This window comes from Pezoporus wallicus, unplaced genomic scaffold (genome assembly GCF_028554395.1).
Source record: "Pezoporus wallicus isolate ANWC-B61680 ecotype Strahan unplaced genomic scaffold, APGP_CSIRO_Pwel_v1 contig_2456, whole genome shotgun sequence".
Taxonomy (NCBI): domain Eukaryota; kingdom Metazoa; phylum Chordata; class Aves; order Psittaciformes; family Psittacidae; genus Pezoporus; species Pezoporus wallicus.
Window position 1 is genome coordinate 2,177,104 of NW_026637053.1, and position 12,484 is coordinate 2,189,587.

The following is a 12,484-nucleotide window of genomic DNA, read 5'->3' on the forward strand; positions in this document are numbered from 1 at the left end:
TTGTTTATTTGTTAACTTTTGGAAAGTATCTTCTGGCTTAGTACCTCCAGGAACATCTGAGCTCCAGTAGAGTTTTTTCTTCAAACTGAACTTGGAAGGTTAGAGTATGTTCACATGATTGCAGCCTTTTGAGTCACTGCATCCTAAACATTTCGGTTCTGCTTCAGTTTGACAACTAAGACACACACTTATGGTCTGCTACCAGTTTCCAGCTCAGTTTCTTGAGATTGTATCCTTTCTATCCTACTCCTCTTTTGGTGGAGACATTTGCTCTTCTGTCCTTCAGTGCAACCACATCCTCTTTACTGCTTTATTTCTTCTTTGCACTCCTTTATAACCTTTTTCTTTTAGTCTTTCTTCCTTACTATTTTTTTCACTTGTAACTTACTTCCGCTCCCCTTCTCACACCAGCATCTTCCTTTTTGCATGTCCTCTCCATCTTCAGTGTTACTATTTGCCCACAGGCACTCTGTTTCATTGGCCAGATCAGGTGAATAAATAGCTGTTGTCAGATAATCCCTCTTGCAACTTCTGTTATCTTTGTCATCACGTCCATTCCTGGAGATGTCTCCACTTATGCCTCAAGAACAAATTTAAATTGCCATTATTGAGTCTCCTCATCCTTCACATTTTTCTTCACAGCTGGTACAGGAAACTCTAAGCTCCCTTTTTATAGCCTTTTATTCATTGGTTTCCTTTTGTTTCTGCTGTGTCTGGTCCAGTCAGACAGGGAAAATAATTTCTTCTCCCTGTGTACTGCAATTCAGCGGCGTGATCCTAGAGCTGCCCTCAGTGACCTCACATGTCCTGCAGGTAGCAATGGATCCTGCAGTGTGAGGATTTTTATTCTTGCAGCCTCTCCTGGTACAGCTGCTGCTGTTATTGTTTACTGCCATGCCATTGTCATAGTCAAGACACATTTACAGTACCTGGGTTTAGATGATGCAGTGCCATACATAGCATCATGTAGTTCTACTGAGTTAACAACACTAAAGGTATATTTTTTCCCTCTCTCTAAGAACTAGCCCATAACCCTTTTGCTGGTTTACTCAGCAACACTCTGGAACTTGATAGTGAAAAGTGAAGTTCATACTAAGGGTGAGTCCAAGCTTTGTCATTTATTCTGAATCAAGTCAAACCTGGAGATTTTTATTCCCCAGTCTTCAGAAATGAAGTGTTTCAAAGATAGCAGAAAAGCCCTGATTTTAAATTTAAGTTGGCTTTTCGGAAACAGGCCTGCATTTGTCAGAGCAGTGAATGGAAGACAACACTCTACATCTGATATAGATACTTTGGTATCTTAAATAATCAAATGTCTTTAAATGCTCCAGTGGTGTTCCAGAATTTTATCCATTATATTTGAGCCTTAGATTGATGTATAGGGACATGATACAGCAACCACCCCTTTTCTTGGAAAATTAGAGTAATCTTTACATTTCCTTCGCCTTGGGACATCTCTGTCAAGACAATCTGTCTAGAGGTGTCAGTCATGATATTTCTGCAGACCATCTTCCAATAGACCATAAACATTCCTCTTCTGCATCACTGTTTCGATACTGGGTGCTTGGCGGCTGATCCAACAATTAAAAAATGCATGCTTCCTTGTTGGTGGATGTTACAGGTTCACTGAAGGCTTGGCCTCTCTATCTGTACACTCCAAAATGGAGATTAAATGTTCCAGTGTATTCCATTTTGCTTTGGAGCAGCCGGTGATCACTTCATCCCTACATGTACACACTGAAACCCCACAGAGCTCTGTTTTGTGGGGGCAGCTACCTCTAACTCTGCAGTTAAGGCTGTGCTATCAAAACAACAAGCGGCATGGTCCTTGTTCTCCTCAGTGTTTAGACTTCTATATCTTACTTATCAGCCAAGTAATCAAAACAGCAAGGCAGACACCCAGTAAAGGGCAAATGCAAGTTGTACTCTTCTGAGACCTCCCAGTTACAACACTAAAAAAATGTGCAATTTATAGAGGTTGTTCTGCTGGAATTATCCTAGTAAGATAGTTCCAGTAAGATTCTTTGTGCAGATCTACCCCACCCAGACAGACAAAACCAGCTACCTTGAATTTATATTAAGACTTGAAGGCTTATCTGTCCTAAAAAAAAAAATAAAAAAAAAAAATATTTCATCCTGAAGGCACAAATTGGGTTTGAAATACTAAAACATGGGCAATTTCTGGTGGCCAGACACAGAACTCAAGATCTGAATATCTATTGATTCATGTAGTATCTATGGTTGGTCACACCAATCCACAGAAGCCCACAGCACTTCATTCCTTCCAAACATCACTGACCCTGCCCTCAGAAATCATCTCTGTGCTACCTTGCTCACAAGACTGAATCTGGTGACCGCCATCCTCAGAGGTGGATGTCTCCATGCGAGGATCCCCCACTGCCCACTGCCCTTTAGAGCACCTGGTTCCTTACAGCGTTGCTCAGAGTAATCTCAGGCTGAGGCCCACACTCATTTCTTTTACCTGATGGTAAATCCTTAGTCTTCTAAGCATCATTTTCAAATCCCTCTACATCCTTCTGTCAATTAGTCCCTTGCAATAGAAATCAGTGCTAGGTGACACCACCGACTTCTCAGTCTTCATCAGAGTGACATGATGTACACACTTGATCACACTCACTCAGGACAATGCCTTCCATGCCTTCGCTTTCTGGGGTGCTTCTTTGTCAGCTGGGGATTTCCTCCTGGCTTCCACTCTGCTCTTACTGGCTCTGCTTGAATCTCAAGTACAGCAAAGCTGATCAACCACCATGCCAAGAAAGTTTGGCAGGAACATCTGCATTGTTTCTCCTTGAAAGCACTTAATTTTTCAGCTGACAGATAAGTGTTGGAAGTCCTCAAGAAGCAAACCTACTTGCCACTGTTATCTGAACCTGTTTTCAGCTAAAGCACTGATGCATAATGTGTTTTCTTGCCCAACACTACAGAAGTTTGGGAAAGACTGTCATGTTTCACTGTTGAACCCTTTTCTGTTTGCTCACATCTTCCTCAGTCTCCTCCTCTGGTAGTCATTATTCACGGTCATGACTTGAATCCCAGAGGGTGACACCACAAGTTCCCGTATTCACAAGCTAGGAAGGGTTATGTCATTGCCATCTGTCTGGCCTTGCAGATATGATCCAGGATCTGTGGGAGGCCAAGTACTCCTCAGAGACAGACTTGGCCATAGCCTTAGGGTTCACAGGTGTTGATGACTGCTCCTGATCAGCCTATTTACTGTGCTGTAGTCACTCTCTTCCCTACTGTCCTTGCTTTTTAGATTTCCTGACATTTTTTTGAAGGCTGCACCCCAGTATTCCTGTTCAATGCATAATGTTGAAGGCTTATTGATGTTCTGAATCATGACCTCAACAATACTCATAGAATCATAGAATGGTTTGGGTTGGAAAGGACCTTGAGATCATCTAGTTCCAATCCCTGTGCCATGGGCAAGGACGCTTCACCCTAGTCTGCCTTGTCAACACTTCCACCCTGGCTTTGGTCCCAGACTGTTTTATTGCAAACCCTACTGTGTACTTCCATTACTTCTGCTTTCTCCCAGTTTCAGCTGGTCCATTCTACATCTTTGGTAACACACACATCAGTTGCAACATGCTTGCCTGTCTTTTCATGGCACCACATTCTGAAGGCATTGCGGTGCACCCTGAGAAACAGTAATGCCACTGGCAGGTTAATTATTCTGCTGCAACCATCATAACAATAAAAAATGACACAAGTAGAAGTGCCATAGGGAGTAGTGGCCTCTGTGACAGAGAACTGTTTGTCTCCCATACCTGTCAATTTTTACAGGGATGTTTCATGGGGAAGTGTTTTATGGGCACACTTCTTTGTTAAGACTACCTCCAGCTAACATTGCCACATGAACAAACTGCAGCTTGAGAGATTTCTCAGAATATATTTGAGTCGTACATCATCTTATTCTTCCTGTTGCATGTTCTGGTGGCATATTCAATACCTCTTTGGGAGAGGGAAGCCCTGTTTTAGACTACCGTGGTAGAAAGTAGGATTCCACAGTAGTTGTTGACAAGATCTCAGTTTTCAGGCAAATGTTTTTGGCAGTTGCAGTGGTGATGGTGGGTCATTTCTGAAGAGAAGCCATAGGTCTTACTGTGAGAATTTGAAACTCTCTGGACCATGGTAAAACGCTTGTATTCAGTGCAGCAGAAAACTAGCAGAGTTTGTTTAAGACTCTCAGTGATATGAAAACTACTGACAATGTTTGAATAGGCACAGGCCTGTCTGAGGGGCCAAGAGGCTTCCTAGCAGCAAATGAAAACACTGCAAAAGGAAATGAATGTGGTTTGTGCGCATGCAGGAATGCACATCAAAGGCAGACTGGGGCTGGGTGATAGGCCCTTGCAAATCAAACAATCTCTGGAGATTGCTAGTATCAATAATATTTAAATATCCAGGGTACCTTCCACTCTAAACACCCTTGGAAAGTGGCTATCTTCACAGCTCTGCTGTGATAATACCTTCTTGAGCTCATGGGAAAACAGCTTTTTCCACATCCCTGCAAACTGAACACCCTTTACATGACACCCACTCAGTGTCGCCGTGGCTCTGGCCAAGCTCCCTCCCTCCCCACCATCAATGCTTTCCCAGGCAGGGCTCCTCACTGCACGAGGGTGCTCTGCTGGGGCTGACACCCCACTTTGGTCCACCACACAACTTTTGCTCATTGCTGCTGATGTCTAAGCATTCGCTTAGTCATAAGAATAGCTCATACAAAATGGTCTTTGTTGTCAGAGCTGGGTACATCATCCATGCAAACAGCATGAAAGGAGCTGTTTGGTGGCTTCAGCCAGTGTGAACAAGCTGTCCGCCCAGCAAGGGCTCTCCAGGGAATGCCCACAGCCCCAAGCAGGTGATGAATGCCACAGGTTGCCTTAAAAGCCATTTCTCAGCAGATCTGACTTCAGCAGATGACGTGTGGACCTGGCAGAGAAGACATTTCTTTGTAACTACAGCTCACAACTTTCAGGAGCTAGGCCTTAAAAGAAAGAGACAAGCACGTGGTCTGATGACTGCAAAGCAAACAAGTGACCAATGCAGAAGGGACACAGGGAAGGGACTTTGTAATATGCATATCTCAGGAGCATTCAGGGTGCCACTGTCCCTAGGGTCACCCTCTCTTGCACCATCACAGAGCTCTGGAAAGGTAAGAGACATTAACAGGTAAGAAACCTGCAAGCCCAACATCCAGGATACTCCTAAAATACAAGATACTTATAACTAAATGACTTGTTAGTACAAAATGGTTTCTAATGCTTGAACCCACATAGCCAGCAGCATGAGCAAACACCTAGGGCTTCCCATGTGTCCCCTTCTCATTTCTCTCTTATCTTAACTAATCAGGCATCATTCAACTTTCTTTTGGCCTCAGTTCTCCTGCTGTAACTATGTAGGGAGATGCCATATCTCTTATTCATTCATCCTGTCTGGTAGCGCACACTGACAGCCTAACTTACGCAGAAATAACAAACCCCTCTGAGCTGTGCCTCTCTTGAAAGAAGTGCACTGTGCATCATGGAAAAAAAAAAAAAGGAGCCCAGCAAAACACTTCCTGACTGGGACCTAAAGCAATAGGCGTAAGGCTCTAAAAATTAGACTTGGCAAAAGGCACTGCAGATAAAACCAACAAGGAAAGGATAAGAATGTATTAACAGAAAATATTTCCTGGGGAAAAGGAAAAAGGTTCATAAGAGCAGATTTTAACATCAACAGAGTTATCCAAAGGGCACAAAAATGACCTGCAGCTTTTCAGAGGCTGGCCAAAAATAAAAATATAAAACCACAGGTGCCTTCTCAGGCAGGTCTGGCACCAGCAGCCAGCACCAGCATCAGCAAAAGAACCTCAAGAGAGGTGGCAGCTGGAAATCCCCCGGCTTCTGAAGCCACTGGCACTTCCTGTCTCTAACGTTTCTTTACCCATCAGACTCAGGGTGTATTTGCATCCTGCATTCACCATCCTCCTTCCAGGTAGGAAAGACAGTGGTGGTTTAGAGAAGCTGCACAGCCTTCAGGCATGGCCACTCATGGAGGTTTTCAACTGGGGCTCAGAGTACTCTCCTGCTCTCATTTTTTGGCATGTCTTGCTTGGTGCTACCTTCTTGTTCCTTCTGCCCTCTGATGCTCTCCCACCATCATCTCTTTGGGATTGAAAGCAACATTGCACTTGTTAGTCTTGTTAGTTTGCTCAGCTGGCTGGGACAAATTGGTTTTGAAAGTTGTCCTGGGTTCAGCAGTAGCAGTCATGTTTCTCCTTCTTGGTAGCTGGTGCAGTGCAGTGTTTTGACTTTCAGCTCGGGAACAGAGCTGATAGCGATGTTTTGGTTTGGCCAAGGACTTTGTGAGCCTCATGCTCTGCCAGGGGGAGGGGAAGCCAGGAGGAAGCAGAGACAGGACACCTGACCCAAACTGACCAAAGAGGTATTCCATACCACAGCACGTCATGCCCAGGAGGTAACTGGGAGTGAGCCAGAAGGGCTGGGAGACTGCAGGGTTGGAGGAGGTATCGGTCGGTGCTTGGTCGGGCTGAGGGGGGCGAGTTATCGGTCGGCTGGTGGTGAGGTGTTGTATTCTCTTCCCTTGTTATTTCCTTTATCATTGTTATTATTGGTGGTAGCAGTAGTGATCAGTGTTATACCTTAGTTACTAAACTGTTCTTATTTCAACCCGTGAGAGTTGCATTCTTTTAGATTCTCCTGTTTGTCCCTCTGGTAGTAGGGGTAGGGAAAGAAGGGGGGGGAGTGAGTGAACGAGTTACCTGACTGGGTTTAAACCACGACAAAAGTCTTCTTGGGTTGTAACTCAGGTAAATCAAGTCAGCAAACCTTTACTGGCTTCAGTCTATTTAGTGCTGGTCCTCTACTGCCTTCCCGCAATGGTCTTTCAGAGCTGTGTAAGAACAGCCAAGTCACTTGTCTAGGAAGGGATGAGCAGCACATGTGAGCTTGCTGCATTGAACAGAGGGATGCAATAAACCCTCTGTGAATCTCACCTGAGGATATGTCTTGTGTGCTCAGCTGTTGTGTCATTTTGGTTTTGCCAAGCAAGAGAAATAATTCAAATGTCGGAATGTAGTTCAGCAATGAGGACCTCAGGGTGTGAAGTCTTCAAGGAGGCTGTTTCTGGCAGGTGGAGAAACAGCAGAAGGTATGCCCATGCTGTCTGTTAGCAACTGGCTGCTGACCCCAGCTCTTCAGCTGGCAATGGGATTATTGCATGAGAGACAGAGTACCCCTCTTTCTTGCTTCCAGCTTCTATTCTTCTTCCCCATTTCTGAGAACCAGTAATGACATGTTAGGCCTGCACTCCCCTACTGGACATGCAAGTTAGGTGTTAGCCCTGAGTTAGCAGTGTACTGGGAGAGGAGGTTGTGGAAAAACATTTCTTGACCATATTCAGCATTAACATGCATCTTACAGAATGGTTTAGGAATGGCAAAAGGAATCTACTTATGATACTGGTATCATAACCAGATGAACTGGATGTAAGTATGCATGAGGCTCATGGCAATAATAGTTGTCATCTTCTTAACTGCAAATGCACGACACTTCTTCCCCTTGAGCTCATCTATGGCAATATCCTTTTGCAACCTTACATGTTGCCTATCTCTGGCCCCCAAGCTGTAAACAGAACAGGCTCGAGTAGTTCATATCCTTACACTGTACATACAGTCTTTCACTATCAGTGGGGGAACATGCTGTTCAGCAACAAGTTCAAAGATCTGCTGCTGGTTTGCCTTTAATCTTCTGGTTTACTTTTGGAATATGCAATTAAAAAAACTGGAAGTGTTTTTCCTGGCTTAGGATCCTTGACATGATGATGTTGTCCATCTTTCTGAACTTTTCCATGGTATTTTACTGCACTGCGGGGTGTGCGTGTGCACCGTTGTAACCCTTTGGTTGCAGGCTGAGGTGCCTGCCTTTTCTGAGTTCTGTCCACAGAACATGGGAACATCCTGTCTTTGTAGCTCTAGGACTTTGTCTTGTAGTTTAAGATGCAGATTTCTGCATCCTCAGTTCAAGGCCCAAAGTCAGCCCATAGGGAAGGAGGATGTCTCTGAGAGGGTGAATGCAATTAAAATGACATTTAGAGACTAGGCATGAGAGGTCTGTTCTAGAAGGAGTAGTAATTATGGATTGTGTGGTTCCTTGCTCTAGTTTGCACAAGCAATTAACTAATTTCAGCACACAATTCTGGCAAATCTGCAGGAGATAACACCAAGAATAAATGTGTGTATCTGTTTTGATTTTGGTTTTTCTTTTCTGGTGGTGTTGTTTTGGTTTTAAAAGTAAAGTCTTCTCAAACTCCTGGTGAGGTGCATCTAGGATTCACTGCTACCCAGAGGGACTAGTAGAGCATCCATCCTCTTTCAGCCCAAACCAATTCTCCTTTACTAGTCAGTTTCACACCCATGGTGGGTGCCTGCCTACTGCAAGAGCACAGCTCACTATAGAGCCGTTTTGCAACTGTGAAGACTCATGTGTCCCTGCATTCGCCACGTCTGGGGGTCTGTCCCTCTGTGATTGCTGCTGGCTCCAGGAGCCTGGCTGGCACTGCAGTCCCATCTTCACGGCTGGCCCGCAGCCCTCCCCATGCCACCGCTGGCTGCTTTATCTTCATCCCTACTAATAGTCACAGCAGTAGCTCTATGTGATGGATGCAGCCTTGTGCGTTTGACCGTGTGAGCAGAGCTGATGAATCATACTTCAAAACATGGATTAAGGACAATTCTTTTTCCCACCTCCAACAGCTGCCGTTCTGTGGTGTTTGTTCTGTAAACCCAGGTAAAAATCTTGTTTGTACTTTTCAAGTTTATATTTACAAAAACGTTGGAAAATAGGCATAATGACAGTTTAATTAATGTATGCCATCAATCCTGGAGGTAATCAAACCCCTGATAAGTCTCTAATCTTGTTCAAAAGAATTAGAAAGCACTGAAATATTTTTTGCTATCTGTGAACCTTGTAATGAGATGTTGCATGCTTGGAGGAGGAGCCATGGAAAGGAACAGTGCCAGAGGACATATTCTCAGCAGATTTCATCACTGGACTTCTTGTGTGATATTGTTCTTGGCAGAAAGGTTGTAACTGGAGTCCAAAGCCATCAACACTGTTTTCGAAATTTGTCCTTCTGCTACCAATGTCTAAAGTTGTTCTGATAATCTGTGGATATAAAGCAGGAAAGCTTTATCTTCTCTACAATTTTCTGTTAAGTATCCTGCATTTAAAGCACTAATTCACTTTTAATGCTTGCAGACCTTACTAGTTTGTCTGTAGTGAATTACGTATATGTGCAAATCATGCCGGTATGCCATACCTATTATTCAAGCATACAAACTGAATATAAGAAATAGTTCAAAGTTGTTTAAAAAAAAATAATGTGGCCAACTTCAGAGAACTATTTTTTGGAAGTTTGGACTAATTTCTGCTTTCAGTGCTGTCTATATCTTTACACTTTCACGTTTTAAGTGCAGTTCATATGCATGTGTAAAGTGCAGTTCATATGCTGTTAGTTTTTACCAAGCAGTGTCAGTGAAACTACTTTGGAGGATGCAGTGGCTAACAGACATTGACAGGAGTTGAAGGAGCTCAAAAAGCAGTGCTCATCCTTTAAAACTTGGATTCAGAGCAAAATGTAACGTACAAAGGCAAAACGTTCTAGTATCTGCTGGTCCTGCAGGGACCTGGGAACCAGCTGAGGCCGGTGGGAAGCATGGTGGGAAGGAACAATAACAAATATTGCTTCTCTTCCTCTCCAGAGACCCAAAGAAAACTGAATTTGTCCTCTGGAAAGGAGGCCGGGGGCATCAGTTTGCTGCTGGGGGACAGTTAAGGCTGGGTGAGAGCTTTTGTCTGGCTCCCGAAAGACTGAATCGATGGAGTACTGGGTTAAATAAAGCTTCAGAGGGCTAAGGGTGAAGTCCTGGCTGGTGAGCAGGCAGGAGGGGGGTGAAGAAAATGGGAATATTTGTGGCAGGGTTGGAAATATTTTGGCTTTATTTTTTCTTTCTTTTCTTTTTGTTGCTTGTTTGCTTGGGGGTTTGGTTTTTTTTTGAGGGTAGGACTATTGCACAGTACAAGAAACACTAAGAAGCACTAAGAAGCCCATCATACTCCAGCTGCAGGCTCGTTAGCAGCTGCATTGCTTAGGTAATGCCCATGCAAGCATGAACATGACACATCCCTTGAGTGCAGGGAAATTTGGGCAAGTGGTGTGGGGAAGGGGGTGCAGATGGGGTGAAGGCCTCAGGGTGCTGCAGGCCCTGGCTATGCTCTGCTGCAGGCAGGAGTGTGGGCTGTCTGGAAGTCATTGCAGCAGCAAAGGGAAATGTGCTCTGCCCCTAGAGATGCTTTCCCAAGGCAGCTGCTGGAGAAGGAGCATCCCAAGGCAGCTCCATTCAGACCTCTCCTACCATACGTGAACCACATTTGGTAGAGTAATACCTGCAGGAGGGTTAACCCCTGACACACTGAGGCTGGGAGTCTTTGAGACTGAAGATGTGCTCAAGACACTGAGGTGGGAAGGCTTGTGTTTGTCCTAGAAGCTCTGCTATTCACTGTCTAGGGGGCGGCTAGACAGATGGCGCAGTGCATTACCCCATGAGACACAAGAAACTGTGGCAATGCCTCTGTAGGCTAAAGGAAGGGATAAGGCCAGCTATCAAACAGCCATGAATATAGGTAAATAAGACTTTTTAATATATCCTTCTCCAGAAAAGAAACTTTTGAAAATAGGAGATGCTTTTGAGTAAAAATAGCAAGCAGAAAGGTCAGGGAGATAAAACAAAGTGAAATTTTTGCACATTTTCCCTGTCTTCAGATAAAGCTGTGTTGGTATACATAAGTACAACAACTCCTGAACTTTGGCTCCTTTATTTATAAAACAATATACTGATCCTGATGCCTGGACACACTGACGTAACTTAATGTCATACTTTCCAAATATAATGGATTGCATTCCCATCATAAAATAAATACATTCCAGCAGTGAGCCCCACAGCAAATAACAGAGCTCCAGCAGCTGAGGAAGCTGGGGTAAGAGGTACAACAATTGGGTTGTGTCACTGAAGCCCAAAAGCAAATTTTTTTCTGGCAGCACTCTAGGAAAACCTATTATAATGCAATGCTACCAAAAAAGTGCCCTTTTCTTTCTAGTTCTGTGCTGCATGCAAAAGCTATTAAAAAAATCCTGTGTAAACAAGCATACTCTTTTCCATATGACCTTTGCTTCAGTGTTTGCAGAAGTATATTGTCTTTTCAGTTTAACACAATATTTGTCAGCTTTTATTTATAGCTTAAAAGAAAAGCCTCCCTCAAACTGTCACCAGAAATGCCCTTCTATAGGCATGCTGTCAGGAGAAAGGCTTTCCTTCTCCGAGTGTCATCCTGGCTCAAATACATTTTACTGTAAGTGCCTCTGGCAATCATTGCATCTTGAATCAGCTGGGCATGTATCACTCTGTCCTGAGAGCCATTTTTAATCTGTTATAGGAAACCGAGGGTCAAATTCAATATATGACCACGGTTTGCTCTCATGCACTCTTTTTTCCTTTTTTAATTTTTATGAAATAAGCAGGCATTAAAACCTTTAAAGAACGTTTTTATTCTTATCCAATGTGTAGGAGGCAAGAACAATATTTGCACCAGTATGATAAATCAGCACATTACCCAGTTACACATGACTCAGAGTGCATTTTTTAACTTAGAAACTGTAAGAAAGTTTGTGCTTCACAAACTGGTTATACTCTGTGGATTTCAAAACTAAAAAACAGAAATATCACATTGCCAGTGAATATTGCTAGTACAAATTCACCAGCATAACATAAGGAGGCAATACCCAGGGAAGATCACAGATTGCAGTAAGTTTGGGATCTCCTTCGTTGAGAGTCAGAGAGATTCCTGCAGCTTCATGGGACATCTTCAAATGTAGCACAGGACTTTATTCCCCATTCTGCTATTCAGTAACTCACTGAGACAGAAAGACAAAGATGTCCAGTTATATAAAACAGTCCTCTGGAAAGTGTATGCATACTTCAGCTTGCCAAACAAAGAAGGCTGGTGCCATGTATTGATCCTTGCAGGAGCTCAGCATTTGGAGTTGTCATGAGTTAACACTTCAGTCAAAGCTGATATTCTTATTAATGGCCACTGCTGAAGTGTATGTACATTTTTTCTTTCATGACTGAATAATATTAACTACAAAAGTGAGGATAAAGCGCTGGGAGCCTGCTTTTGCATGTTTGTATCCTCAGTTTGTGATTGCATTCTTCTGGGCTTTGAGAGCTTCAAATCTCACTCCTTCCCAACCCAAAGGGCATTTTTGTCTCTTGATGGAACAGTCATTAAGCCAGCCTATCAAGTTCGGACTTATCCTTTACATCTTTCTGATGGCTCTTCTCTTCATTCTTTTGTTTGTATTTCATGTGAAAAAACACACCCCCTACAATAAAACCTGA

The 12,484-nt window shown here is 43.5% G+C and overlaps 1 protein-coding gene across 2 annotated transcripts in view; it reads right to left on the reverse strand.

Moving 5' to 3' along the window:
• Nucleotides 1–12,032: 12,032 nt before the first annotated feature.
• The window catches only part of CDH17 (cadherin 17), a 37,144-nt gene continuing 36,692 nt past the window's right edge, over nucleotides 12,033–12,484 (reverse strand). For both annotated transcript variants that reach the window (XM_057403014.1, XM_057403015.1), the window contains exon 18: nucleotides 12,033–12,480. In XM_057403014.1, the coding sequence (XP_057258997.1) occupies nucleotides 12,371–12,480 (110 nt within the window). In that variant the 3' untranslated portion in view covers nucleotides 12,033–12,370. The remainder of the gene's footprint in view (nucleotides 12,481–12,484) is intronic.